Source organism: Ambystoma mexicanum, chromosome 5p (assembly GCF_040938575.1).
Source record: "Ambystoma mexicanum isolate Mex_15411 chromosome 5p, UKY_AmexF1_1, whole genome shotgun sequence".
Classification (NCBI taxonomy): domain Eukaryota; kingdom Metazoa; phylum Chordata; class Amphibia; order Caudata; family Ambystomatidae; genus Ambystoma; species Ambystoma mexicanum.
The window spans coordinates 719,282,630-719,310,541 of record NC_090930.1 but is presented as its reverse complement, the minus strand read 5'-3'; the positions used below and the strand labels follow the sequence as shown (position 1 = coordinate 719,310,541).

At 46.0% G+C, this 27,912-nt stretch overlaps 1 protein-coding gene across 1 annotated transcript in view; it reads left to right on the top strand.

Annotated features, from left to right (window-relative positions):
- Window positions 1-21,640, top strand: part of LOC138481150 (TRPM8 channel-associated factor homolog) — a 416,320-nt gene extending 394,680 nt beyond the window's left edge. Inside the window, exon 8 of the mRNA XM_069613089.1 lies at window positions 20,841-21,640. Within this exon, the coding sequence (XP_069469190.1) occupies window positions 20,841-21,137 (297 nt within the window). The 3' untranslated portion in view covers window positions 21,138-21,640. The remainder of the gene's footprint in view (window positions 1-20,840) is intronic.
- Window positions 21,641-27,912: the final 6,272 nt, after the last annotated feature.

Below are 27,912 nucleotides of genomic sequence, written 5' to 3'. Positions count from 1 at the left end.
TAATTTCATTTGATAGACCCACAAGTACGAGGAGCAGAAGGGTTAGGCTTAAATCCTATGGAGAAATGGACAATAAAACGATCAATCCAAGCAGGACATAGAACGGGGAAAATGGTTGTCAAAGTTTCAGGTGAAAAAATAAGATCAAATATATTTCCTAACTGATTCGTCCATTCGAATATTCTAAATTATACTCCCCTTAAAACACCCCTTATAAGTACTCCTGTTATTTTATTCAACACTATTCGAGAAAATATGACTATTGGAATCAGGGGAGATGGTAGCAAAAGTGCCTGAATGGAGATTCCTCGCACATAGTGCACATAATGCCTTAGACAAGGTCGATTGGCATTGGCTGCAGCCTACATTACTGTATCAACCCTAATGATAACTTTACATCAGTCTCCTGGAACACCCATGGACATGCTCACTACAACAGAGCAGGTGGAATACTTGGCATTAGCAAAGAGTATGAAATAGTAGCCTTAGAGAAAACCTGGCAGTAAAGAAGGGACGACTAGGAAGACCCAAAGGGGACGGGAGGGGGGAGTTATTACTGTTAAGAGCGAATATGAGCTGAAGAAATTAGATATACCATCTGGCAATGTCCTTGTTGAACTGATTACAGTTGGGATAATGATTGGTGTATCTTGGTCTTTGGTTATTATTAACATCGATGAGCCCCAGGGATTATTGAAAGAAAACACACACACATTTCTATGGGGAAAGTATGAACTGAATTGGGGTTAGTAAATGCAACACTGATGCGGATCTTGGTTGATTTCAATGCCAGCTGAAAATACATTACTAGATATAATAGATACAATGTCACAATATTCCTTCAGCATCTCTTAAACCAGTAACGACAGATGCGAAAGGACGAACCTGGTATGATATGCTCCATAACCATGGCATGATCATGCTAAATGGTAGCTCCACTGGGGTTATTCATGGGCACTATACAAGGAAGATTAACATCACTGCTTCCATCTTAGGTTACATATTTATCAGCATAGGCAATTTCACATGTATTGATAAACTGACTATAGAACAATGGAATACAGTGATCCCTATCTGCTTGTAATATGCTGGGATAAAAGCGTGAGTATGGTTTTCTCAAGGAGAAGAGTGCAGCAAGGGTTGCACTTGGTTTTGAAAGGTGAGAGGGTGAAAAGCGTGGAAGAGTTTCGGTATTTGGGGGTGATTTTGGATAGGAAGTTAAACTGGAATTTGCAGGTGAATGGAATGGTGGATAAGAGCAAACAAAGGTTGAATTTGCTGCGGGCGGTGACTGGGAAAGGGTGGGGTGCTCAACAGAAGTGTCTACGAATGTTGTATAAGGGGTTAATTTTGAGTGTGATGGATTTCGGATGTCAAGTGTCAGTGGGTTTCACGGCAAGTCAGAAGTTGCGGTTGGACAGGGTTCAGGTAAGGGCATTGAGGGTGTGTTCAGGTGTAATGAGGTCCTCTCCAGCGAATGCGGTTCAGGTGCTTGTGGGGGAGATGCCGTTGGGGTTGAGGAGAGATTCGTTGAATATGATATGGTGGGTGAAGTGCAGTGCGAAGAGTGTGGCTCATCCGGTGTGTGAATGTTTGAAGTATAATTAGAGGTTTGATTATTATAGAGACCGGTGGAGGAGGAAAGGGGGCACTTTTGGGTTTCACATGTGGGAAAAGGGAGTGCAGTGGGGTTTGGGCGATTTGATGACTGTAACAGATACGGATTTGGAGAGATGGCCGAGGTGGATGATGGGGTCTCCAAAGGTGTGTTTGGAGTTAGCGAATGTGGTGTCAAAGAAAAGAGGATTGCGGAGCGAGATCAAAGCTTTGGGCCAGGCGTATGTGGCAGGAAAAGAAGGATGCAAGGTGTTTACGGATGGTTCGAAGGATCCTGTGTCTGGGAGAGTGGGTATGGTGTATTATCTGGAAAGCACTGGGGAGTATAAAGTGGGACGATTGACGAATGATGTGTCAATTTGTACGGCTGAGTTGGTGTTGATTGCATTGGCGATCGATAGGGTGTACGAGTTGGGGTTAGATAAGGTGGTGATATTTTCAGATTCATTGAGTGGGTTGCAGGCGATTATGGTGGGGGATGGTGATAGGAAGGACGTGATTATGGACATCAGGAGGAAGATTGATCAGTGCGTACACAGGGAAATGGATTTGGAGTTGGCGTGGGTCCCCAGTCACAGTGGTATTTTGGGTAATGAGTTAGTGGATCTGGCGGCGGGTGAGGGTATGAGAAGGGGAGCGGTTGATGTGAGATTATCTTTGAGTGTGGATGAGGTGAAGGCAGTGGTGGTGAGACGGGTCATAGATGAGTGGCAGGAGAGGTGGGTGAGTGGGGTGAAGGGCAGGTGGATGTTTGGTGTTCGTGGGAAAGTGTCGGTGAAGGTGGATGCGGGGAGTCTGGAATGGAGGAGGGGGGAGAAGGTGATGCTGAATCGGTTGAGGATAGGACATGCGGGGCTGAATGATTGTCTGTTTCAAGTGGGGAAACGTGAGTCAAGAGATTGTGCGGTGTGTGGTGTGCCTGAGACTGTGGGACATTTTCTGCTTAGGTGTGAGAGACATGTTGAGGAGAGAGAATTGATGAGGGTTCGATTGTCTGCGCTGGGTGTGGCTGAGCTGAGTGGGAAGACTTTGCTGGGAGGTGAAGGGGAGAGAGGCAGGAGGGGGAATAGTGTGATGTTGGATTTTGTGAGGCAAACGGGGCGGTGGGAGGAGTTGTGAGTTTATGTAAGCTAAGTATTGATTGGTGGGTCTGGTGCACATCATCCTTTAGTATGGGGAAGCGCCTGCGTGGGTCCGCCCATGCATCCGATAATTAAGAAGAAGAAGAAGAAGAATATGCTGGGCACTGCATACTGTAGGGGGTAGGAAGACACATGATATGGCAGGGACAGTAGGAACGGGACTCCAGGCAAACTACATTTATTGGAAGCGCCCAACTTGATGAAAGCCAAGGACCCAGTTAAGACACAGGGAATACAGTGGGCCAATGATCATGCCTGGATTTTATCCTGGGAGACGCACTTTGCTGATAGGGCATATGTGACTACCTCAAGTTGGCACAAGGCATGTATTGCTGACTATGAAATATTGATCAAGCAAATAGTTGATTGTACTGAGGTGAAGAGGAACTATAATAAGAAACTAGAAAAACCTATGTGACATGCATATGACCCTAATATGACCATAGGACCTTAGATGGATCTTGCGAAGCAATCACGTACTACACAATCAGATCTTGCTACTAAAAAACTAGAAAGGCTATGTATAAAAAGTGGCGAAAGACCCATCAGGCCCTATGTAGAATTGAATGGTGGCAACAAGGCATAGAAGTGTTAAAGGCTTACCATACATGCAGATTCTTGGCATTGGTGAATGGTGTCCACCCAAGGAGTGGCATGAGACAGATGGGTACGATTCATCACCAACACTATTGGCATCAAACCAGATGCGATAACCCTACCTGACATAGGGGAGGCCAGGTGGATTTACACTGGTAATGAAACTGATGCATGCAAGACTATTATTACAGCCAGTAGCTCCAGAGCATCAGGTCCGGATGGTGTCTGCAATCTTCTATTAAAGGATAATGCAGACACTTGGGGGAGAATACTACACATGCTGTTCAAGCATAACATCCGATCTGAGGTTATCCCCTAGAGCTGAATCACATCATAATTATTCCAGTTCATAAGCGTAGCCTAAAGGGCAACCTAAAAGACAATCACATCTAGACACAACTCCTAGAGGCCTGAAATCACAGCTTGTTGTGCTTGCTAAATATGCATAATGTAACTGGCTAGTAATAAATGTTGCAAAAACCAAGATCTTGATCTTCCCTCCCAGTGCAAAGCGTGGACTTAGATATATATGGAAGTTGAATGGCTATGATGTTAAAGTAGTGGGCCAATATAACAATTTGGTTGCAATGGTGGATTGCAAGCCGACATGGCAACCTCAGATTGAAAACATATAGAAATCGATTCGGCAGGTTTGCCATCTTTAATATAAATTGCTAAGCATATGTTTGGATACTAAAGTTTTGATAAATATTTATATGATCAAGATTATACCAACAATACAATATGTCTCTGAAATATGGGCTTATCACAAGCAGCAGGAATTAACTCAGATGGAAAGCTATTGCCTCTGAACCATTACTGGCCTACTTTAAAGCCTCCCTGCCCCCTCAGTAAAATGTCTTGCTGTACAACGTAGATACAATCTGATCAGGAGGTACAACATGGCTTGGCCCAATACATTATTATAACTATATAGGGCATGCTACTTTGGAAGCTTGTTATAAGGGTCCACTATGAACCATTTGGTAAACGAAGTGCGCTTCTGCAGTGATTACACCAAACTGAGCATGTCTTCTGCAACCAAATCTGAGACTAGAACAAGCATTGGCAAAGCCAATAGTTTTGGGGTTTACTGCTGTGTTTTGCATTTATAGGCACCATGGTGAAAGGATGAGAGTACAAAGTTTCAAAGGAGAATGCGAGAAGGCATGCAGGTGTGCAAAATAATGAGAAGGGGAATAGAGCAAGGGACAAAGCCATTGAGAGAGGCTGCCATTGATGGGCAAGAGGCAACATGAGCGAGAAAGGGTTAGAGTAAGAGGATAAGAAATAAAGCAAGAGTTTGAGAAGAAGGATTAGAGGGGTAGGGTGGGAGGGTGGGGTCGAGAGAGAAGGGTAGGGTGGGTCGGGTAGGGAGAGAAGGGGTACAGTGGGTGGGAGAGTGAAAAGGGGTAGGGTGGATTAGAGACAAGGGGGTTGGATGACTGATGTACAGAGGGGGTAGGGTGGTGGGTGCGGAGAGAGAGGGAGTAGGGCAGGTGGGTGGGGGTAAAGAGAGAGTGAGGGCATGGCATCTGGGTGGGGGTAGAGAGAGTGGGGGTATGGCAGGCAGATCGGGGTACGGTAGGGTGGGCAGGTAGGGAAGAGAGAGTTGGGGTAGGGTGGGTGGGGGGAGAAAGAATGGGGGTACAGTGGGTGGGGCTAGAGAGTGTGGGGGTAGGTGGGTGTAGAGAGACTGGGAGTGGTGTAGAGGTCGAGAGAGTGTGGGTGGAGTGAGTGGATGCAGAGAAATCAAGGCTTCTAGGCAGAAAACATGAAAAACAAAGCAGCCTCGGGAGAACTAGAAAAACAGATCTGGTGTCGAAATTAGCCCAAAATAGCTTAAAGCCCCCACAACTCGCACACGCCCGCAATTCCCTGCACAAATGTGGTTTTGAATAGTCCAATATAGCCCTATGTTGCAATCTCGCAAATCACTGCACAACTGGGAAATGGAAAGCCTGGCACCCAACATGCATCTCACAAAACTCTTTATTGGAACAAATATTTGTCAGGGAACTCCTTATTGGGTAGCACGGCGGGGTAAGGGGGGGGGTTCGGAAAAATAAACTTTAGTAATTTGGTAATTTCATGCCATGGCTTTGCTGGTTGCCATGCCAACCAGATATTCACAGTTCTGAACCCTCGTTCCCTCTCTCTTCTGTAACAATGGTTTTGGCATTTTTCGGGCGCAAGCAGAACAAGACCAATCTTGCCACTTAAGCCCATTGTAGAGATTATTATAAATACATACCTAATTTAGGACATCCAAGCCGATATATCATGGAGTTTCCTAAGAGCAATTTCCGATGGGACTACATGAGAATTACATTCAACATTGTGAAACCTGGTGAAATTGAGGGGGCGAGGAAAGTTTCAAAATCTTTGAGAACGTGTCGCTTGTATAGAACTGTTTGTCTGGAAAGTGTAAGGCATCTGCTGACCGGATGCAGTGAACTGAGTTCAATGCGCAGGAAATTCTTACTGGCATCTGGGGGCGCGGTGGTTGAAGCTACTCACCTAAATCACAAGTCTCTGTGGTCTCGATAAATGGTTCGAGATGATTCATTGCTTATATTCCATTTAACCATGTCTGTGGCGGGAAATTGGAAATGTTTGGTAACAGTGGACTAATTAAATGAGTATGTTATTGATGGTTCTCTATACATCGGACATTTTTCCTCTTATTCTTTTTATGAAGTGATGTTTATATTGTAGCGGGAGCAAACAAGTGGCAAAAAGACAAAGGAACCCTAGCGCTTGCAAACACAATTAAGCAATATGCCCCCCGCGGCGGGGGCATTGCCGACTCAGGTAATGCCCCGGGGCCAGAGTTATAGGCCAGAGCGAAGATCTGTGTGATTTGGGCACTAAAAGCATTTTTTTTGTCCCAAAACATTGTGGCGTTTCGGGACAGGAAAAAGAAAGCAAAATTAACAAGAAAATGGCTGCCGGGAAAGGGAAAACAAAATCTGTTTTCCCTTTCCATGGCGGCCATCGGGAGCGGATGCGCTGAGAACATAGCGTTCCCAGCGCGTCTGCTCTTGAAAAAATAAAGAAGAAGGTAAGTGGGTTTGGGAGGGTGCAAGGGAGGCAGGGAAAAGTAAAACAACACACCTGAGTCCCCGGCGGGGGATGATGGAAGCCTCCAATAGTGTGGAGAATCGAGGGATTCTCGGCCGGGTATACCCCCGGCGAGGGTCAATCAGAATGCTTGTTTCATTCTGATTGCGCCCTCGCCGGGTACTAATATATATTATTTGTATGGCAGCGGGTGATTGTGGAGTGTGGGTATTTTGCCCTATACACCACAAAAAGATAAACCAGTTAACAAGTTACACAATCACACTGCTCCAAAACACTGAAAGATTTGCTGCGTAGTTGCAGAAGTCTTTAATTCTCGCAGAGGTCAGCCTGACACGTGTTTCGAGCAAAGAAATCTCTTTTTCAAAGGCTCAAAGTAATTCCTGTTGGGCAACCGACCAAGTATTTGAAAAAACTAATTTGCCAAAGAGTCAAAATTTGTCTGCCTTATTGATGCTCCGCTGTTGCCTCTTAACTATATAATGCTGGCCTTTCGGCATGTAAACTAGTTAAGATGCAACAAAGCTGCATTTTACTGCTTTTCTTATGCAAGAAGGAGCATATCAGTTCAAATGGATGCCTTTCAGACTGGCATCCGCCTCTTCTGTTTTCCAACGTGCCGTGCATGGAATGTTCAGTGGTTTGAATGGTGTGGTGGTGTTTCATGGTGGCTTACTGGCCTTTGGACAAAACAAGTCTGAACGCAATAGGATTCTGACGTGGGTGTTGAAGAGGTTGCGTGAAAGAGGAATGACTTTAAGGCCAAATGTGAGTTTCTAAAGGCCTCAGTGGAGGACTTGGGTCATGTGATATTGGCAGAGGGTGTGAAACCGAGGAAAGGATTGGTCGCAGTCATCCATCAGGCACCAAGACCTAGTGATAAAGAAAGTTTGTTGTCATTCATGGGTTTAAGTGAATATTATTCACTATTCGTTCCTGGGTATGCCACTGTTGTGGAACAGTTGAGAGAACTGTTACGCAAGGGTGTAAACTTTGAATGGACAGAAGAGAGAGAAAAGTGTTTCTCAGCGATTTTAAGATGCATAAGTGATGCGCTGATTTTGGGTGTGTTTCACGAAGGTTGTCCATGTGTAATCATTGTGGATGCGAGCGCATGTGGTTTGGGGGCTGTGTTGGGACAGATGATGGTCGCACCATCAGGATCTTCATTATTTGAATTACTTTTGATGCATCTTTAACACTCGACAAAGGGAAAGAAATCCCAAAACTTGTTGCACAACTGTTATATTCACATACCTTGGATTACATTTCTTAAAATTGATTTTGTTAATCATGTTTTTTAAATCACCGTAACTTATTGGATTATGATTCCTTCTTTAATCAAGTTTGAACACAGAGCTCAGAAAAACTTGCAGCCCATTTAAGTTTATAGACAGAACTAGAACTTAATCAAGTTTCCGTAAGAACAAGAATTGTAGCATTGTTTTGTGCTGAGAGATGGGGGTGTGTATCGATTTTCATTATTCAATAAGCTTAGCTTTGAGGGTGTTCGATAGAGAGGTTTGATGTATGATATGATATGATATGGCATTTATAATGCACCTATACACAAGTGTTTCAAGGCGCGGCGAGGCAAAGGAGGGAAGACAGAGACAACGACCTTACTAGGCCAGGTGACATTGAGATCGCGCAAGTGCAGGGGAGGGGGAAAGGGGAAAAGTGCGAGGGGAAAGGGGGAGGGGAAGTGCAGTACATAGGATAAACAGTAAAGAAATAAAAACAATAAATAAGAACAATAAATAAGAAGTGCGGCCAGCTGCAAGGGTAAGTGCAGACATCATGTGTCAAGTGCTGGTAGGGGGCTGTAGGGATACAGAAACAGCCCCAGAGTGCAAGGGTTGCCAGGGGGGCAGTGCAGGAGAGCAGCTGGCGGGGAGGGGACCTGGGCCCAAGAACAGAGGGTAGCCGGGTGACCAGTGCAGTTTCAGTTTCAGCCAGGAGTTCAGCAGGGGAGAGGAGGAGAGAAAGCAGAAGCAAAGAGGAAGGTCTTGAGGTGCTTCCGGAACCCGAGATGGTTCTCCTCAATTTTCAGAGAGGCATGGAGGCTGTTCCAGGGGGAGGCCCCAGCCGAAGAAAGAGATCTACCACCAACTCGTTGATGGGAGAGGCGACTGACCTGAGAGAGTTGGAAGCGGATGAGCGAAGAGCTCGAGAAGGAAGATATTTAGGAAGGGAGAGCTGTAGGTATTGAGGCCCCAGGCCCCAGAAGGCCTTGTGGACAATGCAGAGAGTTTTGAACTTAATCCTCACAGCCACTGGGAGCCAGTGCAGAGATTTCAGTCCATGAGAGAAACGCCTGGAGAGATACGATCCCTGGGCTTGAGGCCAAGGACAAGTCTCGCAGTCCTGTTTTGGATGAGTTGCAGAGGGCTGAGAGTAGAGGCAGACATATTTAGAAAGAGGCTGTTGCAGTAATCCAGCCTAGAGAGAATCAGAGCTCTGGAGACAGTGAGCTTCTGGGGGAAGGAGAGGAAAGGAAGAATACTTCTGAGGAGGTGCAGCTGGTAGTGTGACTACTTAGAGATGTCAGAGATGTGAGGAGAGAAGAAGAGTGTGGAATAGAAGATGACCCCAATGTTTTTAGCCTCACATGTGGGAGCAGGAAGAGGGCCAAGAGAGGCGGGCCAGAGAGTGACAGGAAAGGAGGGAGCGGTTGTGTGCCAAGTAGGAGAATTGGGGCAGAGAGCGGCAATGCGGTGGGCAAGAAGTGCCAGGTATTGGTTGAACAGCCAGGGAGAGATGTCAGACCCCTAGGGAACACCGCAGGTAGAGATGGAAATAGAGTAGAGGAAGGAACCAAGTGGGACCTAGGAGGGTCGATCAGAGAGAAAAGAAGTCCGCCAAGCCAGGGCCTCAATGGTGATACCCAGGTTATCACAGAGACAGTTAAGCAGGATGGCATGGTTGACCGTGTCAAAGGCAGAAGACAGATCAAGTAAGATGAGGACACAGGGGGTGTTGGAATCAAGGATATGTAGGAGTTAATGTGGTGTGTAGTGGAGCTACAGCATAGTATTTCTTAGTTTACTGTATTACGGAGAGTGAGGTGGTTTTATGAGAAATGATCTCACCTATGAGATTGAAGAGGTTATGTTCAGATAGTGTTGGCATTGACATAAGACTTATTGTGGCTAAGTATACCAAGGAACGAGTTATATCCAAGCTATCTTTTAACAATTCTTAGCAGTGAATTCGGAAGACTTACACACGAGTGGTATGGCTATGTAAAATGTACACATGTTTTAACTAGTATTGAGATCACATGTGCACTTTCTGAGTTAGCACAGGTAAACCCATAGGTAAAAATAATGTATTTTATGAGCAAACTAGCTTAAGTACTCAGCTTCACCCAGGATGTCCATTCTCAGATTTGTTTTCATACTCTACCGAAAAAGATGAACAAATATTGTTGTTTGTCACAAAGGAAAAACACAATATATGTTAGTTTCATTAATTGAGCACCAAATTTTCCTTTAGCTCTGATTTAAATTCTAACATGAATATCATATTTTATGCTTACTCCGTTTATTTGCAGTGTTGGTAGCAGTGGTGGCCATTTTCGCTGCTAAACACACACTGCAAATAATCACAGTAACCATACAAATATGATACTCATGTGAGAATTTAAATCGGAGGTTAATAAAAATGTTGTGCTCAATTAATTAGTGAAATTAACATGTATCAAGTTTATTGCAAAACAAATCAATGAAAAGAAAGACAACTGGGCCTCATTACCTGATTAACGCCAGACTCGTATTACCATTCCGCCTCTGTGATTCCTGGAATTACTGGGGCATTACAACCCCGGTTTTCCGGGAATCACGGAAGCGGAATGGTGTAAATCCCCATTCCCATTGAGTTCTATGGGACTCGATGGAAATGGGGATCATGGAAACACCGGCAGCATCTCGTAATGCTGCCGGTGTTTCCTCGTCCGCCTGCATGCGGGTTGTGTTAAACCCGCCAGGTCAGACCTGGCGGGAACATCACCTCCCGCCTGCAGGGGTTGGACTCAGGCGGTCCGAAAACACCGGTGGCGGTGGCTTTACCACCACCGTTATTTCCGCACCGCCTGGGTCGTAATGAGGCCCACTCTTTTCTAAAAGCATTTGAAAAAAAAAACGCAAGACCAGTTTAAAACAGACAGCACGATGATGAGCACTTTCTACAAATTACCTGTAGATGGCACTCGGAACACCACAAAACGTAATTCCGAAAGACCAAAGAAATGTATTATCTCGGGAACGGGATGGCCTATTGAGCTAGAAATAGTTGCATTAATTTGGCAATGAAATAAAGAATATTGCAGACAAAATGTATGATGCCAGACCTCACAGTTCATGAGGAGTTACGTCCCCAAGATCATCGCCATATACAAACCCACAAACACAACTTTGTTTTAGATAGATAGATAGATAGATAGATAGATAGATAGATAGATAGATAGATAGATAGATAGATAGATGGATTATCTGACGTTGCCCGTGTGCTGATCGAGTGGTGTCTCATGTGCCCTGGAGGATGTCGCTCTTGTCATTTTGTCGGCCAGTCTTCCTTCAGTTTGCTCTGGTGTCTCATGTGCCCTGGAGGATGTTGCTCTTGTCCTCATGTCAGCAAGTCTTGCTTCAATTTGCTCTGACATCTAATTTTCTGTGGAGAAAATTGCTCTTGTCCTCTGGTCGGCAAGTTGTGCTGCTGTTTGTTGAGTTTCAGAAGCTCTAGATATTGATTTTCACTTTACATCAGTTGCAGCTTTTCCAAGTGATGTTCGTTTTTTGTGTGGCATGTTTTACTCAATGGCTTCAGCACTTTTCAGAAAATGTCCAAGAAAGATTGATTGATTGTGCTCTCTTCTTGTGAATGAACTTAAGTAAACTGTAACCTTGCAGTTTCCCATATTTGGAGTGGCGCAGTAAAAAAATGTAATTTCTTTTTTCCCCATTTTATTGTGCATATAAGATTTTTGCATCCAAACATAGATTACGATCTTGCCCCAGACAAAAGAGGAATCCATGCAAAATTTGGTAGACGTGGGTTCAACGTTGTGGATTTGTATAGCCGGACAAACACACACATACATACATTCAGCTTTATATATAAAGATGTATTTCTAGAAAGCTTACTGCCCAGTACCCTTTATGGGAGAAGAAATTTAAATTGTGTTTGAAAAGAGGATTTTTTTAATACAAATTCCCAGCATTTGTAATAAATCCGATCCAACAATATGAAGATATATAGCTGAGGAAATACTTGCATCACGTAGCATGTAAAATGCTTTATGACCTACAAACATGCCTGAAAGAAGGTATATGTTTCCAGGGTAAGTTATAGAAAAAAATAACATTTGAACTCCACTTCTGTAGCGCATATGAGCCAGGTCAATACAAGCGTTGCCAGGACATTCAATTTATTGAAGCACAAGTCACTCTCTCCAGGCAGATTGGAAGCACAATCCTAAAAATGATAGATTGTGCTTCTTTGGGAAGGCACAAAATAGAGTTTCCTCTGTCATAAATAGCAGTAATATTCCCTTTGGTTGCCAGGCATCAATAGTCATGGAGGAGGGGGATTCTCCGGCTTTGGCTATCTCCCTAGGATCAAACCTTTTAGCAAAAGCTGGCCTCTCTACTCCTGCCGTTCAATCTCAATGTTGAGAAAGGCAAAAGAAATCCTCGCTGATGAGGAGGTTTATAAAGTTTAGCCACTTGATTGGCTGAATGCCCTTCCCCGGGTGAGAATGTTGATTTCATGCCCGGGCATGGGCGGTAATATTGGATAAGTTGACCAGTGCTATTAGGAGAGGCTTGAATGATCGGAAAGAAAATATTTTATCATTTGAAAGCATGAAGTAGTGAATCTGTGTTATCCAAGAGAACAGGACAACATAGACAAGGCTAACACATCAATGAAAGCATGCCTATGTAAAATGGATCAGATGTTCCCGCACGTTTTACTGACATGTACCTATGGACGCTGTTGGGGGAGTTCTACGTCACGGCACGTCACGTAGAAAGACGCTGATTGCGTTTTCCTTTGCACCTCGGTTGATGTTAGAATTGGTTTGAACTACATGCTTTGTGAGAGGAGCAGATTCTTGTAGTTTATAGAAAACTATTTAGCAAACATTGAAGTGAAGTGAAGCCAAGTCAAGAATACCATATCAATAACAAGCTTTGGCAAAGCCAGTACTTTTGACTTTTGTTGGTTCATTTTTCTGTCTTTGAAACAGCCCTGGTGGCACAAGTGCTGTATAAGTACAGGAAACCACAAATCCATATAAGAATAATACATTTGCTGTCAGTTCATACAATCAGATACCCAGGTACTCATATAAATTGCCTACTATTTGCATCATATACCCATGGAATGCCTTGATTTACAAGGTATTGCAAGGAAAATGTCCAGGTACTCCCATCATGTGCCAGCTATTATCACCATATGAAAATGATTTCCTTCATATGACCCGGTATTCTTCTTGTTTGCCATTTAATGACATGATATGCCAAAGTACACAAATCGCATGGAAGGTGTTGCTAGCATGTAGCTGGTATTGCCATGACATGCCAGAATGTCACATCGTATGCCTGGTATTGCCATTATATAACTTAGTAGTCACATACATTTCCAGCATTGCAGGTAAGGACATGATATGCCACTGTACGTGCATCTTATGAGCGATATGACTATCATAAGCTTGAAACTGCCATAATATGGCAGGAATTCACATTATGATATGATATGATATTTTATTTATATTGCGCTCATACACATGTGTTTCAGTGCGCGACCAAGCAAAGGGAGGGGAATAAGGGAGAACAAAAAGAACGGTCTTAGAACACGCAAGTGCATGGAAAGGGGAGAAAAGGTGAAAAGTGGAAAGTGTGGAAACAGAGGAGAGAACAGAATAAATAATAAGTGCAATAAATAAATTAAGGCAGTGAAAAGTGGTAGTGCAGCCAGCAAGTGGCAAGTGCAAGATTAGTCAGATAGGGTATATCTGATAAGTGCAGAAGAAGGATGGGAGACTGTATGGGTACAGATACAGATCCCAGTGCAAGGGGTGGCCCTCAGGCAGTGCTGGATGGAGGCAGGGTGAGCAGGTACCTGGGCCCGAAGGACAGAGGGTGGCCAGGTGCACGGTGCAGAGAGAGAAAAACTTGAGGTGCTTCCGGAACCTGAGATGGTTCTCCTCTAGTTTCACGGTGACCGGGAGGCTGTTCCAAAGAGAGGCACCAGCCGAAGACAGAGATCTGCCCCCAGCTCGTTTCTTTGAAAAACGACTGACCCTGAGGGAGTTAGAAGTAGAGGAGCAAAGGGCACAAGAGGGGAGGTATTTACAGAGGGATAGTCGAAGGTATTTTGGACCCAGGCCCCAGAAAGCCTTGTGGACAATGCAGAGGGTTTTGAATTTAATCCTTGCATCCACTGGCAGCCAATGAAGGGATTTCAGAGCTGGAGAGATACGATCCCAGGGCTTGAGGCCAAGGACAAGTCTTGCAGTCCTGTTCTGGATTAGTTGTAAAGGGCCGAGAGTGGAGGCAGGGAGATTTAGAATGAGGCTGTTACAGTAATCCAACCTAGAGAGAACCGGAGCTTGGGAGACAGTGAGCTTCTGAGGGAAGGAGAGGAAAGGCAGAGTCCCTCTAAGGAGGTGCAGTAAGAAGTTTGACTTTTTAGAGACGTTAGAGATGTGTGCAGAGAAGGAAAGTGTGGAGTCAAAGATGACCCCAAGATTCTTAGCCTCTCAGGCAGGGGTAGGAGGAGGGCTAAGGGAGGCCGGCCAGAGAGTGAGGGGAAAGGATGGTGAAGGTGTACCAATGAGGAGGATCTCAGTTTTGTTGGCATTTAGACAAAGATCGTTGGTGGCACATCAATTTCGAATGGCGATTAGGCAATCAGAGATGAGGGAAGGAGTGGAGGCGTCTGAGAAAAGCCTGAAAATGAGTTGGGTGTCATGAGCGTAGCAGTGGAGGTTTGAGCAGAAAATGTAAATGCAGTAGGTGAGGGTTGCCAGGTATTGGTTGAAAATCCAGGGCGAGAGGTTAGACCCCTGGGGAACACCACAGGTAGAGAGGGAGATGGAGGATAGGAAGGACCCATGTTGTACCTGGGAGGGTCGATCAGAAAGGAAAGAGGTCAGCCAGGCCAGAGCCTGATCAGTGATACCCAGGTTGTCACAGAGACGATTGAGCAGGATGGTATGGTTGACTGTGTCGAAAGCAGAGGAGAGATCAAGTAGGATGAGAACAGAGGGAATGTTAGAGTCAAGGTTGGAGAGCAGGTCTTCACGGATGTTCAGGAGAGCAGTTTCCGTGATTCTGGCAGCTCTTAATCCAGATTGGTGGTCATGGAGAGAGCCAACTAAGTCAGAATGAAGGTTAAGCTGGAGATGGCCAGCTTTTCCAGGAGCTGCCCCAAAAAGGTAGTAATGGAAATTGGGTGATAGTTAGCTGGACAAGAGGGATCAGCTGTGGGATTCTTGAGGAGAGGATGCACAAGGGAGTGCTTCGGAGGGGAGGGGAAATATCCAGAGGCAAAGGAATGGTTACAGAAGTCGGCAAGGGCCGGAGCAAGGGTATCAATGTGGTCCTTAATGGTTTTAGAGGAACAGGGATAGACCTGTTTTGGTGAGGCTTACATACCAGGTATTAGCACTGAATGATTTAGTACTCACACCAATTTACAACATTGCCCCAATACGTTATTTTATTAGCATTATATGACCAGTTTTGCTAATATCATTTGATATCCAAGGTATTCACACAGCATACCAAATAAGTTTTGCCATCAAATTCCCAGCTACTAATACCATAGGTTCAGTTATTGGACCTCAACTATTTTCTCCCTATTCCATCTCATTCTCATCTACTATTCTATCATTTGGCTTAAACTGTAATGTCTGTGGTGATCCCTCTCAAAACTTTGGCTCCTTCTCCTCTATCACTGATCTCCTTGCACACTTCTCTGTCTCTCTGCTGTTAAGTCATGAATGCTTGCTCACTTTCTTCACCTCAATTCATCCAAAACAGAAATTCGTCTTTCCTGAACATTTCCTTCCTGATTGCCCCTGCCCGCTTTTATTCATTGTTCTCCAGACTTTCTCTCTCTTTCGCCCCCTCTGCTCGGAACCTTGGTGTAATTTCCCACCCTTCTCATTATTTTCGTCTTCTCACATTTCTTTTCTCACTCACCCCTAACGCTCTCACCTTTACAACATCTGGAAAATGTGTTGCTTTCTTACCTGCTCACCCTAACCCTTTGCCCTCTTGGCAATTGCCTTGGAATGTTCTTGGCCTTCAGTCCTATGCCCTATTAAACTCTTTTACTAATTCTGCTATCCGTCTTTTATTTCTTCTCCTGCCACATTCCCTATTTTACCCTTTCCTAGTCCTGCTTCCACTCATTTTACCACTTTGCTTCAAAACTCTGGATTTATCTTCCTTGCTCTCTTAGCACTCCCTCTGCTCTTGCCTCCTTCCAATTTTCCCTTGAAACCCACCTTCTTGGCACAGCTAATTAAGCAAAAGCCCCAAGGCGGGGCGGCATTACCATGTCAGATAATGCCCCAGGGCCCATAGTTACAGGGCAGAGCGAAGCACTGAGACAAGTCAGTATCTGAAAATGTTGTGGCCAGTTTGGTGTTCGCAGTCTCGCACCAGCTTTGCTGCCAGGGCATTATGTGGTGTTCAGGTGTGTGAGTTCTAGCAGTGTGTCTTGCAGCGGTAAGTCCAGCATGGTAGCCTGGTGACCCAACGTCACATTGACAAGGATAGTTCCAAATGGCACCTTCAGCCACATGCTGGGTAGGATAAGACAATTAAATGGTGAAGTCCAAGTAAGGGGCTCATTACAAGTATGGCGTTGTGGGCAAAATTGCCAGTAACGGAATGATGACACTTTTTCTGCACTATCATACTACAAGTATGGCCCTGGAGTGGGGGATTTATCTCCAGCATCATGCTGGAGATAAATCCTCCCACTTTCTGATAAACATCAGCAAAATCGGTGAAATTAACGCATCAGTAGTTCCATCGGTAGTAATTCCACCAAAAATGCCCCATAGAGTCTAATGGGCTCTCAGAAAATGGGGATTAACTCCATCACCACCACTTGTAATCCGGAGGTAATTCCGCTGGACCAAGTGGTCTTAACGGTAATTCCATTGGGTGGTATTCTGGCGTATTTTCCACTGGAATCCGGCCCCACTCTTAATGAGGCCCCTCAGATGATTTACATTTTTACAATTTCACGAATAAAACAGTTTTTTCCCACCTTTTCCATCATGGCTTAATCCTATGCTAGCTTTCCTCCCATTACTGGCTTACACTTAATATATACATTGCTGAGAAGGACACGCTTTTCAACTCTTCGTATGTTTGTTGAACTTTCTTCCTCACCAGTATATTTCAGCTCCTATTGCACTGTTGGCGGATTCGTGGGGAATTGTAACGCTCACCTGACTCCCACGGAGGCGCTGGCCTGGTTCGCGCTGCTGTGACCTCTTCTAAGGTGATGCGCAGGGTTCGGAAGACGGACTGGACCGGGCCCCCCAAATCTAGCTTGTCTGGCTCGCAGAAGTATCCTTCTGTAGGCGAAAATAGGGGATTAACTGTCTGCGGGGTAATGCAATCGGCCTCCCACTTTCCCCTCTCACCCTCCTCGATACCCTTCTGTGATTCCTCGTAGCGTCTCACCTTAGGGTCTGGAAGGACGAGCTCTCCATCCTGCTTCTGATGCAGGGGCGCCTTGGTATCCAGTTACTTCACTGGATTTTCGGATTGGTGAGAACCAAACTTGCTAGGCTTCCAGATAAGTTTTTTGATAAGAGGTTCCCCTTGTGTCCATGCATTAATGTACTAATGCTGGTGTCTTTTTCCCCATAGGGGCTGGGGTACGGAATGCCGGGGAACAGGCACCGACCTGAGATGAGAGGTGAAATCCTTGTAGAAATCAGGTAAGTCTTTAATGAGTTTATTTTGGTAATGTCTTTTCATTCGCTCATTAGCGCTGATGTCTCTTTTTCCCCTTAGGGGCCGGGGTCCGGAAATGCCAGGATGCAGTGCGGACCCGAAATGAAGAGGGAATGAATCAACAGGTAAGTCTTAACATGGAGATTTAGCTTTCCTTATTCCCTTCTCTCTCTCACCTTTTGTTCTGGTCTTTTTCTCCCTAGGTGCTGGGGCGTGACTGCGAATACGGATGATCGCTGCTGAACATGGAGGCGCCCTGTAAAGGTGAGTGGAATGCGGCGCTGCAGCGATCGACGCGATGAGCTTTTAAATAAAAGTCTTCCTTTTCAGGATTGTCGGCGAGATGTCTCCGGGATGCGGATTTAGCAGGTAAGGACTTTTCCTTCTTCTCTTCTCTTCTTCTCTTCCTTTGCAGGTGACCCAGGATGCTGGCATGCGTGGCAAAAGTCAGGATGCAGGAGCAGACACGGTGAGCGTCCAGCTGCTAGATGCAGAACAACGCGAAGCACGTGTGGCTGTTCGGGTGGGGTTTAAATAGCCTTGGAAGAAGTTCCAGGTATGTATCCTTCCTCCAATCAGGTATGTATCCTTCCCCGACCACGCCCGGATGGTAAATTAGTCCCACAGGTAAAGTAGTTCCTTTCAGGTCTCAAGGAGGCCGGGATCCTGCAGCATGGTCTGCATCAGGAAAGTGCACACAAGCACTCCCATAATGAGCCTGGCGCCATAGGCGCCAGGACTGATGTCTTTTATGAGCCTGGCGCCATAGGCGCCAGGACACTGTCCAAAGGGCCCCTATATGGGGTTGCTGGGTCCTTCCTTGGGGACTGGATGTCCGCTTTCGGGGACGCAGGGCTTGAACCGGCTTCCCGGGAGCGGGCATCATGACAGGAATCCTGTCTTCTTCTGTGTGCTTTTTAGAGCTGGCATGGTGACTTCAAGAAAGAGCCATCCCTGACATTTTTTATCACTTTAGGATTCTATATTTTGATCCACTCATCCTTGGGGCCGGATCATCAGGGTCATCCATGGGAAGGTTTGGAATGTTTACAAAAGGTCTGTTACCTGCTCAATCAGAAATATGTGAGATTGAGAAATAAGATGATGACTACTTGGTTTGCATGTTGTTTTCTAATGGACTGTTAAAGGAGATCCCTCTTAAGGGGTTTCATTGGAATGCATGAGCGGAAATGACTTTTCAAGCAATGATAACAAATGTTATTTCTGGCCCAGTTTTATGTCATCCAGACAGTAGAAGGCCTCTTACATAGAGAGTAATGCTTCAGGCAGAGCTATCATAGCCGGTTTGGATGATGATCAGGTGGAACATTCTACAGTATGCTTCAATTATTCTGTTATTGGGCATGATTTTCAAACAATGAAAGTGACATGTTCTGAATGGAGATGTCTGTTGCTAAGAGAACATTTCTGCTTTGAGATTCAAACAGATCATAGGAATTTGCAGGCAACGTGGTGGGTCCAGACTTGCAATAGTTATCAAGAGAATTGACCTTACCTTGTCCAATATAATATTGCAGTAATTTCCATTCCAGTAATGTTAAGGCTTAGGCATTAAGGCAGAGATAATATGAGGTTTGACATGACACTGTCCCAGCTCCAACAATCCTTTCTCTTAGGTTGGATACTGGTTTGGCATGCTATTTTCACTCTAATGGCGGAGGAGGTGTTGAGTTCTCATGTAAGTGTGTTCAGCACCTTCCACTATATGGTTGGTTACAATGGATGGTTTTCTCGTTTTGGAACATGCTATGTTTGAACTCAACCACAAGGTACGGACCGAAATTGTGGGTCTGTGAATTGGTTCGGCAGTTGTTATTGTGACTGCCCATGTCAGTGGGTGTTTTGAAATATGTTTCCTCTTGTAGGGATTTTCACCCAAAGTAAGTCCTTAAACCAACAACTGACAGAACATTAACCTCAGAAAATGTCCCATACTAGCACACGTACTCACAATGGCCATACACCCTATTTCATATGCCCAATGCCCTACTGAATAGACAGTAGACAAAACTCTTGAGAGGGACTCTGCAAAAAGACCAGGGGTGTGCATGGGTAAAGGCAATGCTTACACAGAGAGACCCTAATAGCAATAACCCGATGAGTGACTCCGACATTCAATATAACATTTCAATTTTACATTTTGAAGGAGAACACTTGAGGATAATACCAAAAATTAAATAGCATTTAGCAATACCAACACAAAACACAAAGATGTGACAAAACATTAACAAAAGTGATGTTTAAGGCAAACCAAGCAAAGAATAGCAATTGGTGCGTGTCCTTGATTACAGAAAAAACACATTAATAGAACATGCAAAACCAGCTTTATATGTTTCTGTCCTCCTATTTGTTTATTTGTTTTATTTATTATTTATTGAACATTTGTACGGTGCCTATACGGGCAGAGAGTGTTTTTGGACATTATTTGGACATTATTATGAGGTGAGAGTTACTGTACCACCAACAGAAGTTTTTAAAACTATCACTATATGGGAATTGGTATGTGCCTTTGTTAAATAGAAAGTTTCCATATAATTCCGGAAATTTAGGATTTGATAGGTGACCATCAGATGAAAGATATTCGTATCCATGGCGAGTGGTCTAGTAAATCCCTTATCCTTGGTCCCACACCCAGCCAGTGTATTGTTTCTAAATAGCCTGATAAAGGTTCAAGGGCAAAGCATCAAATTCATTTGAAAAAGTGCATAGGATCGGAAACCCTCGGCTGTCACAGCTAATCACTACCGCCAACAAATGCGAAATGATGTAGACACCATTGCCCAAATCAAACATCAGAAATCTGATAACAGGTGCTGGCTTGCGCATAGAAGAGCTACACTCCTACAAAATGAGCTGCTCCTATTGGCAGCACACTACCGGATATCTCAGTGATGGATCCTAGACATAATGCAAGGCTGCATTATATATGTACCATGAAAACATGTTTAAATGCAAAGACAAATGTATCACCTTCAAAATCACCAAGGCCCTACAAAGCCCTTAAGATACTATAGATCATAAGAGAATATGGACAATCTTCCCTGATAAAGTCTGAAACACCGTCACCCTAGAGCTAAGTAACCAGATAGCCCACTATTTCCCATTGATGTTGATGAGTCACCTGATCAGGTAAATATACTAATCCCATCCAGAAAATGTGCATCTGTTTTCATAGCTCTATGTTATCATTTCAACGAAAATTCAAATCTTATAAGACTGTGGTATAATGAAATGTCCCAAGAGTCCTGTGAAATAATTGCATGCTCATACAGTACTGAGAAATGTATGATTGTACCCAAACTATCATTTCTTCTTGAACCAAATCATGCTGCTTGATCAGCAAGTGCACAAAATACCTCTTCTAAATAACTTTTCTTTTGTTTCACAGCTCCAGGAAGGATTTGGTTGGGAGGCTTTCATCCACATTTTCTCTGCCTACCAGAAACTATCCCAGGTCAAGAACGAAAACACATATAAAATGAATCTGTGGGCAGACATGTTTTCCAAGGAAGTCAAAAAGAATTTGGTCCCATTTTTCAAGCTCTGGGGATGGCCTATCGAGGATGAAATCACAAGTAATCTCTCATCTTTTCCTGGATGGGATGAAGACCCAATGAAGAAGCATGCATTGGACTTGGCGACCATGAAAAGTCAAGCTTCTGTTCTTGGAGTGGGACTAGATTAATTGAAGTCTGAGCAGGGTTCTAACACGTGCCATTTGAATGAAGTATGCAAAGAGAACATGCACATGTAGCAATATTTAATCCAATCATTACTTTCATTCTTACCACACCTGTGATCCTAAAAAGGAGTCAAATCAAAGAGATTATTCTTTAGTACATATTGTGTAATAAATGGTAATATAAAATGCTCACCAATCAAATGTAATTTATCAGCAAATTAAATGAATATGAAATGGATCCATTATGTAACAGTTTGGGAATCAATTTGAGAGGTTCTTCAAATAAAGACTGGCCACGGTGCAGCTATATTGCGATATAGGACTAAGGTTGGTGGGGAGGAGTACAGAAGGACCTTTTATTCTATACATTGTAGAAATATTACTCCCTATAATATTTAGTTGTTTCATACTTTATCCTTAAATTTGATATGCTATAATAGAATCCACTGTTATATCATTAGTGATTTTGTATTTTCTAATGCTTTAATTAAAAATGTGACTTCTCATTCCTGTTTCCTGTATTGATTTTTTGAATCATATACAATTGTAATACATTCACAGCCCAATATGAAGACTTTCCAAAATGTAATTTTTGTCATTCCCCATCTCCTTCCAAGTACTAAAATATTGAAAATTGATATGAACCCAATCTGAAAATTATATGACAAGTGTTTGGGGCCTTATGCGTATTAGTAATTGAAATCTAATGGCCAGCACACTCTATTGAACAATTGGGACAGCAGTACATTATTGCCTCTTACGCTAAGTGCAGTGTGACCTTGGTATTACCTAAGGCACTGTCAATCATGAAGTGCAAATACCATGCTCTATTGTTGGACCAGACACCAGTGGGATTGCAGCAGCAACTGGATGACATCTACACAAGTTTCTCAAATAACTACCCATAACATTAAAACATGTGCCATTGGGTCTGCCGAACATAATAACATTTTAGGGTGTAATATGTCACGATCCTGTTACCAGCCTAGGGGTGGTGGGCTAAGAGGGGGAGGAACCCCCTCTCATACAATAGGGAAAAGGTGGACGGGGATGGTGGCTGACTGTGTGGATGGGCGCGGTCTGGTTGCGGGCCCACAGCAAAAAGCAGAAGGCAAGGGCACCACCCATCACCAGCCAAGAAGCACGAGGCACGTGCGAGCCTGGCATGTGCAGCAATTCACCTGGCACAAGCATGAAGCCAATGCCCTTACGCATCTAGGACCAGCAGGGTGTGGTGCAGGACTATAAAGCCACGCCCCGAATCACACCCTGCGCTTAGCGTTGTTTCTGCTCCTAACAAGAGTAGTGTTTCACTTACCGCTCCTGCGCTCAAGCATCTTCCCACGTTGAGCTCCTCGATCAAGAGCATTCTTCTGCATCCAGTTGGGACCCCTTCAGCATCCTTCGGTCCTTCAGTATCCTTCGGTCCTCCAGCATCCTTCAGTCCTTCAGCATCCTTCGGTCCTCCAGCATCCTTCGGTCCTTCAGCATCCTTCGGTCCTTCAGCATCCTTCGGTGCTTTGGCATCCTTCAGCGATCTTCAGGTCTTTGGTCTTTCATCGCAGTCTTCGGCCTTCAGCATCCTGTTAACGCCGCTCTGCGGCAGGCTCCGTCCTCCTTGCTTCTGCGTGGACCTGCTATTTGCCCTTGGTCTTGCAGGCCCTGCTTGGCTCTTGGTGTTCGACGCCCTGTACGAAAGCAAGCAACAGGGTTAGTGTCCATCTTCCATCCTTCGTCCATCAGAGCCACCCACCACGTAAGAACTCGAGAATTTGGCTGTATCCCGGAACGAGCGAGTCTCCTGCAAGGCTCCTCCACCAGTTCAACGCCCGTGCTCCCACACCTGGAGGGAGAGAAAAAACATAAGACAATTAACAAAGACAGCACAACTGCGACAGAGTCTGTTACCAGCTTCAGCCCCTCTTCGATACTCATCTCCCGAGCAGCGATTGCAGACACAGACCCAAATCCACGCGCTCCAGCCAGCCTCGCAGACTACGGGGATTAGGGGAAGAGAGAAGGGAGCGGGTGAACACGCAGCACTTTCCCACAGTACACTTACCCTTTTTTTCGCCCTTTAGGTTCCACCACAACCCCAGAACCCAGAACGCAAGTCCCGAACACACCCAAACCCCTCCCAACCTCACTGCCCGCTTGGAGGTCTTTCCTCCAGGAGACAGGTGGGGAAGGCATGGTTTTGGACATATGACCGAGTGAAAAGGGGATCAGCACGGGGACCACTCAGCAGCACCGTCCGGACCTGGCACTCCTGCAGGGCACCAGAGGCAAGCGTGACAAAACACTAAGCCCACGTGGTAATCCCTGCCCGGGTGCCATGGACCCAGGAGTAGATCAGTTGTCCACCCTTTTGGGAGAATTACGGGCCAAGGTGCATGCAGCCCGCTATGAGACCAATGCCATAAAAGGGGAAGTGGTGGTCAATTGGGAAAAGACAGAGAATTTGGCCAAACGGTTACTAGCCTCGCTAGCTAGTCATGTTCCCCTGCCGGGACCCGTTGAAAGGGGAGCTGAGAGGGCGCCCCACATCCAGGTCACCACCCGACATTCAGTTCCCTCGGCCCTGCTGGAACGATTCCTAGAAGACCCCCAACGATATGCTGTGTTTATGAATCAGTGCAGATTGCTTTTCCTATGCCGGCCCGGGGCCTTCCCCTCTGACCAAACTAAAGTAGGCTTTGTCCTGTCTTACTTGGGGGCCACACGGCCAATTGGTCAGTGCCGCCGGTTAATTGGGATGATCCCATTCTGCATGACTTTGGCGCCTTCCAGCAGGAATTAGACAAACTGTTTGCCCGTAATAATCAAGGGGTAGCTGTGGACGCCAAACTACTGGCATTACGGCAGGGGTCACAAGACCTGTTGGTGTATATTACTGCCTTTAACCGGCTAGTGGCCGAAACAAACTGGCCGGAGGAAAAAATAACCAATCAGGGTCTCAGGGGAGATTTAAAGATGTCCTGGCTCAGGTGGTTAATCTGCCTGCACGCTGCGCAGACTACATAGACCTAGTAATCCTACTAGTAAAAGCCGCATTATGGCAAAGGCCTATGGATAAGGCCTTTGCCACTCTCTGCAGCTCAGCTCCGCTGCGAGTGGTCTCCCGAGGTCCCCAGAACAGGCAGGAGCCTGCACCTGCACCCGGAGGAAGGAGCCCAGCACCCGCTGCCATCATGCCCCACTCGGCCCCCGCCGCAATACACATCGGACGCAAGCCGTGTCTCGCGTCCATGGTAACCAGGATCATCCCAGCCCGAACCGAGTCAGGTGACTCGTACACCGTTGCCTGCAGCCCCTCCTCTCCTGCTTTAAAGGGAGAGGAGCAGTGCCGCCAGGCAAAGCCGCATTATGGCAAAGGCCTATGGATAAGGCCTTTGCCACTCTCTGCAGCTCTGCTGCGAGTGGTCTCCCGAGGTCCCCAGAACAGGCAGGAGCCTGCACCTGCACCCAGAGGAAGGAGCCCAGCACCCGTCGCCATCATGCCCCACGCACCCCCCACCGCAATACACATCGGACACAAGCCGTGTCTCGCATCCTTGGCAACCAGGATCATCCCAGCCCGAACTGAGTTAGGTGACTCGTACACCGTTGCCTGCAGCCCCTCCTCTCCCGCTTTAAAAAGAGAGGAGCAGCGCCGCCAGGCAAAGCCGCATTATGGCAAAGGCCTATGGATAAGGTCTTTGCCACTCTCTGCAGCTCTCCGCTGCTCGATGACGCTGGACGGAGCTCCCTGGCGCCGTCAACAAGGTAAGCCATCCAGCTGCCTCCCATCTACACTCCTAAAGTCTCCACTCTGCTCCGCTCAAAACGCACGGCTCTGCACACGCACTATACTATCCCAACGTACTTAGACTCCGAGCACAAACTCTCGTAACAAGCGCCTTGGTAGTAGGTGTTGGGTTGATACCTCTATGGCCAATACTACCTTCTGCTCCCCGGCGCTGCTTTCTATGACCCTAACCCTCTACTACCATCCACACGAGCGCCCAATGTTGCAAACTGGCCTGGGCTTGTTGCCCCCACTGTATTGAATCTGCCTGTGGTGCCTGCTGCACCCATTGTATTGACTGCTGCACCCACTGTATCTAATCTGCCTGTGGTCCCTGCTGCACCCATTGTATTGACTGCTGCACCCACTGTATCTAATCCGCCTGTGGTGCCTGCTGCACCCATTGTATTGACTGCTGCACCCACTGTATCTAATCTGCCTGTAGTGCCTGCTGCACCCATTGTATTGACTGCTGCACCCATTGTATCTAATCTGCCTGTGGTACCTGCTGCACCCACTGTATCTAATCTGCCTGTGGTGCCTGCTGCACCCAGTGTATTGACTGCTGCACCCATTGCATCTAATCTGCCTGTGGTACCTGCTGCCCCCACTGCATTGAATCTGCCTGTGGTGCCTGCTGCACCCATTGTATTGACAGCTGCACCTATTGTATTGAATCTGCCTGTGGTGCCTGCTGCCCCCACTATATTGATCTTGCCTGTGCCGGATGCCCCTGACAAAACCATCATGCCTACGCATGACCCCATGGCTTCCTCATCCACGTCCCAACTGACCTCCACCCTTAAATGCACCCTAATAAATGCCTGCTCAGTTCCTGCACATGCCCTAGACATTCATGACTTAATTCTCAAAAACAGTACTGAACTCCTTATTATCACTGAATCCTGGCTGAATGACTCATCAGGCCCTGCCCTCTCCCTGGCTATCCCAGACGGATACAGCATTTACAGGCAAGACCGACCCCTTCTCGGAGGCGGGGGAGTAGCCCTCATCGCCAAAGACAACCTCACCATCAGGAGGATTGAAGGTGAACTTGGCCACAACTGTGACTACCTTCCCCTCAGAATCTATCTCTCTCCCAACCTCACCTTGACCCTTCATATTGTTTATCGACCTCCAGGTCCTATCTCCGAATTCCATGAATCCCTCATCCAAGCACTTTCAGCGAACTTAAAGAGAAAATCCAAAGTCCTTCTCACAGGTGACCTCAACCTAGGCCTCAACGATCCTAATGACGCCCACATGACCTCTCTAAAAAAAGCCCTGTCCACTCTCGGATTCGCACAAACCATCTCGAATCCTACCCACATCAAAGGACGTTCCTTAAACTGGGTTGCCCACCACAACTGCCCAGTGCTAATCACCAGAAACTCTCCTGTCCGGTGGACAGACCACCACCACATCCAATTTGACCTGGACACATTTAAAGGGCACCCTAAACCCACCTGCCCTCTTCCCGCAGCTCTCGCCAGAAGCTCATTTCTACTAACTGTAGGAAGGATCACACCCTTCCTTGAGGTACTGGCTCTCCAAGTCCCCTTCTCGACAGACCCTGACACCCTCGCCAATGTTTTCAAACTGGCAATCACTAATGAAGTTGATGCCATTGCCCCTCTCACTCTCAGAAAATCTAAGAAAGCCAAGCATACCAACGCATGGTTCTCCCAAGAGCTTCTTGAGCTTCGGTCCAAGAAGCGAGCTGCCCTCATAGCCTGGAGAAATAAACCTAATGACGCTACCAAATCCACCTTTAAGACTATCGCTAAGGACTACAAATCAGCTGTTATCCTCGCTAAAGCTAACTCATTCAACAATAGGATTGCCAACGCTAAATCTAGTACCAAAGAAATCTTCACCATCTTCAGGGAACTTGAAACTCGGTCTACTGCACCATCCACCATCTTGAAAGATGAAAAATGGTGCAATGACATCCAATCAGCCATGCTTAATAAACTAAACACCTTGCAAACCAAAATGCAGGCGCACCAAAAAAGCTCTGACCCTCCTAATTGCCAACCAGAATATTAACACCAACAAAGAGACCAAAGGCCACTCCTGCCCGCCATTCGACTTCAAGGACATCACCGAATCTGAAGTCATCACGCTCCTAAAAACCATCAAACCATCAAACTGTAAAGGTGATGTTTGCCCTGCACAGCTAGTCAAAGACTGCGGCCCTACCCTTGCCCCCTTCCTCACAGTCTTCATAAATGCATCCTTTCACTCTGGCCATGTTCCGTCTGATCTTAAGGAAGCTTGGGTTCGTCCGCTCCTCAAAAAACCCTTTCTAGACCCATCAGTACCAGGGAACTACAGGCCCAGCACCACTGTCCCCTTTCTACTGAAAATTCTGGACAAAGCGGCCTACCAGCAAGTCCGAAAATTCCTCGAAGAGCACCGCCTTCTGGGCCTTCGGCAGTCTGGTTTCTGACCTCGACATGGGACTGAAACAGCTTTACTTGACCTAAAAAGTCAAATGGACGACATTTGTGACGCTGGCAAACCAGTGCTCCTGCTCCTCCTCGATCTATCAGCGGCACTCGACCTCGTCGATCACAACACTCTCTGCCACCATCTCTCTATAGCAGCTAACTTCATTCCGAAAGCATGCGCATGGATCACCTCCTTCCTACAGGAAAGGGCCATGAAAGTTTTCTCTGACTCAGCATGTGCCTCTCTCAGTCACATCAAATGTGGGGTGCCCCAGGGCTCCTGCATAGCACCCACCCTCTACAATCTGTTCACTCTGCCTCTCTTCAATCTCCTCGATGCCATGGGCATCTCATACACCAACTATGCGGATAACACCCAAGTGCTCATCCCGCTCACAGGTGACTATGAGTTGGACAAGAACACCCTCAACTCCATCTACGCCACCATCCAAGCTTGGATGGCAGACAACTGGCTATGTCTTAATAGCGAGAAGACCAAGCTCCTACTTATTGGGTCAACAACAATTCTAGGCAACCT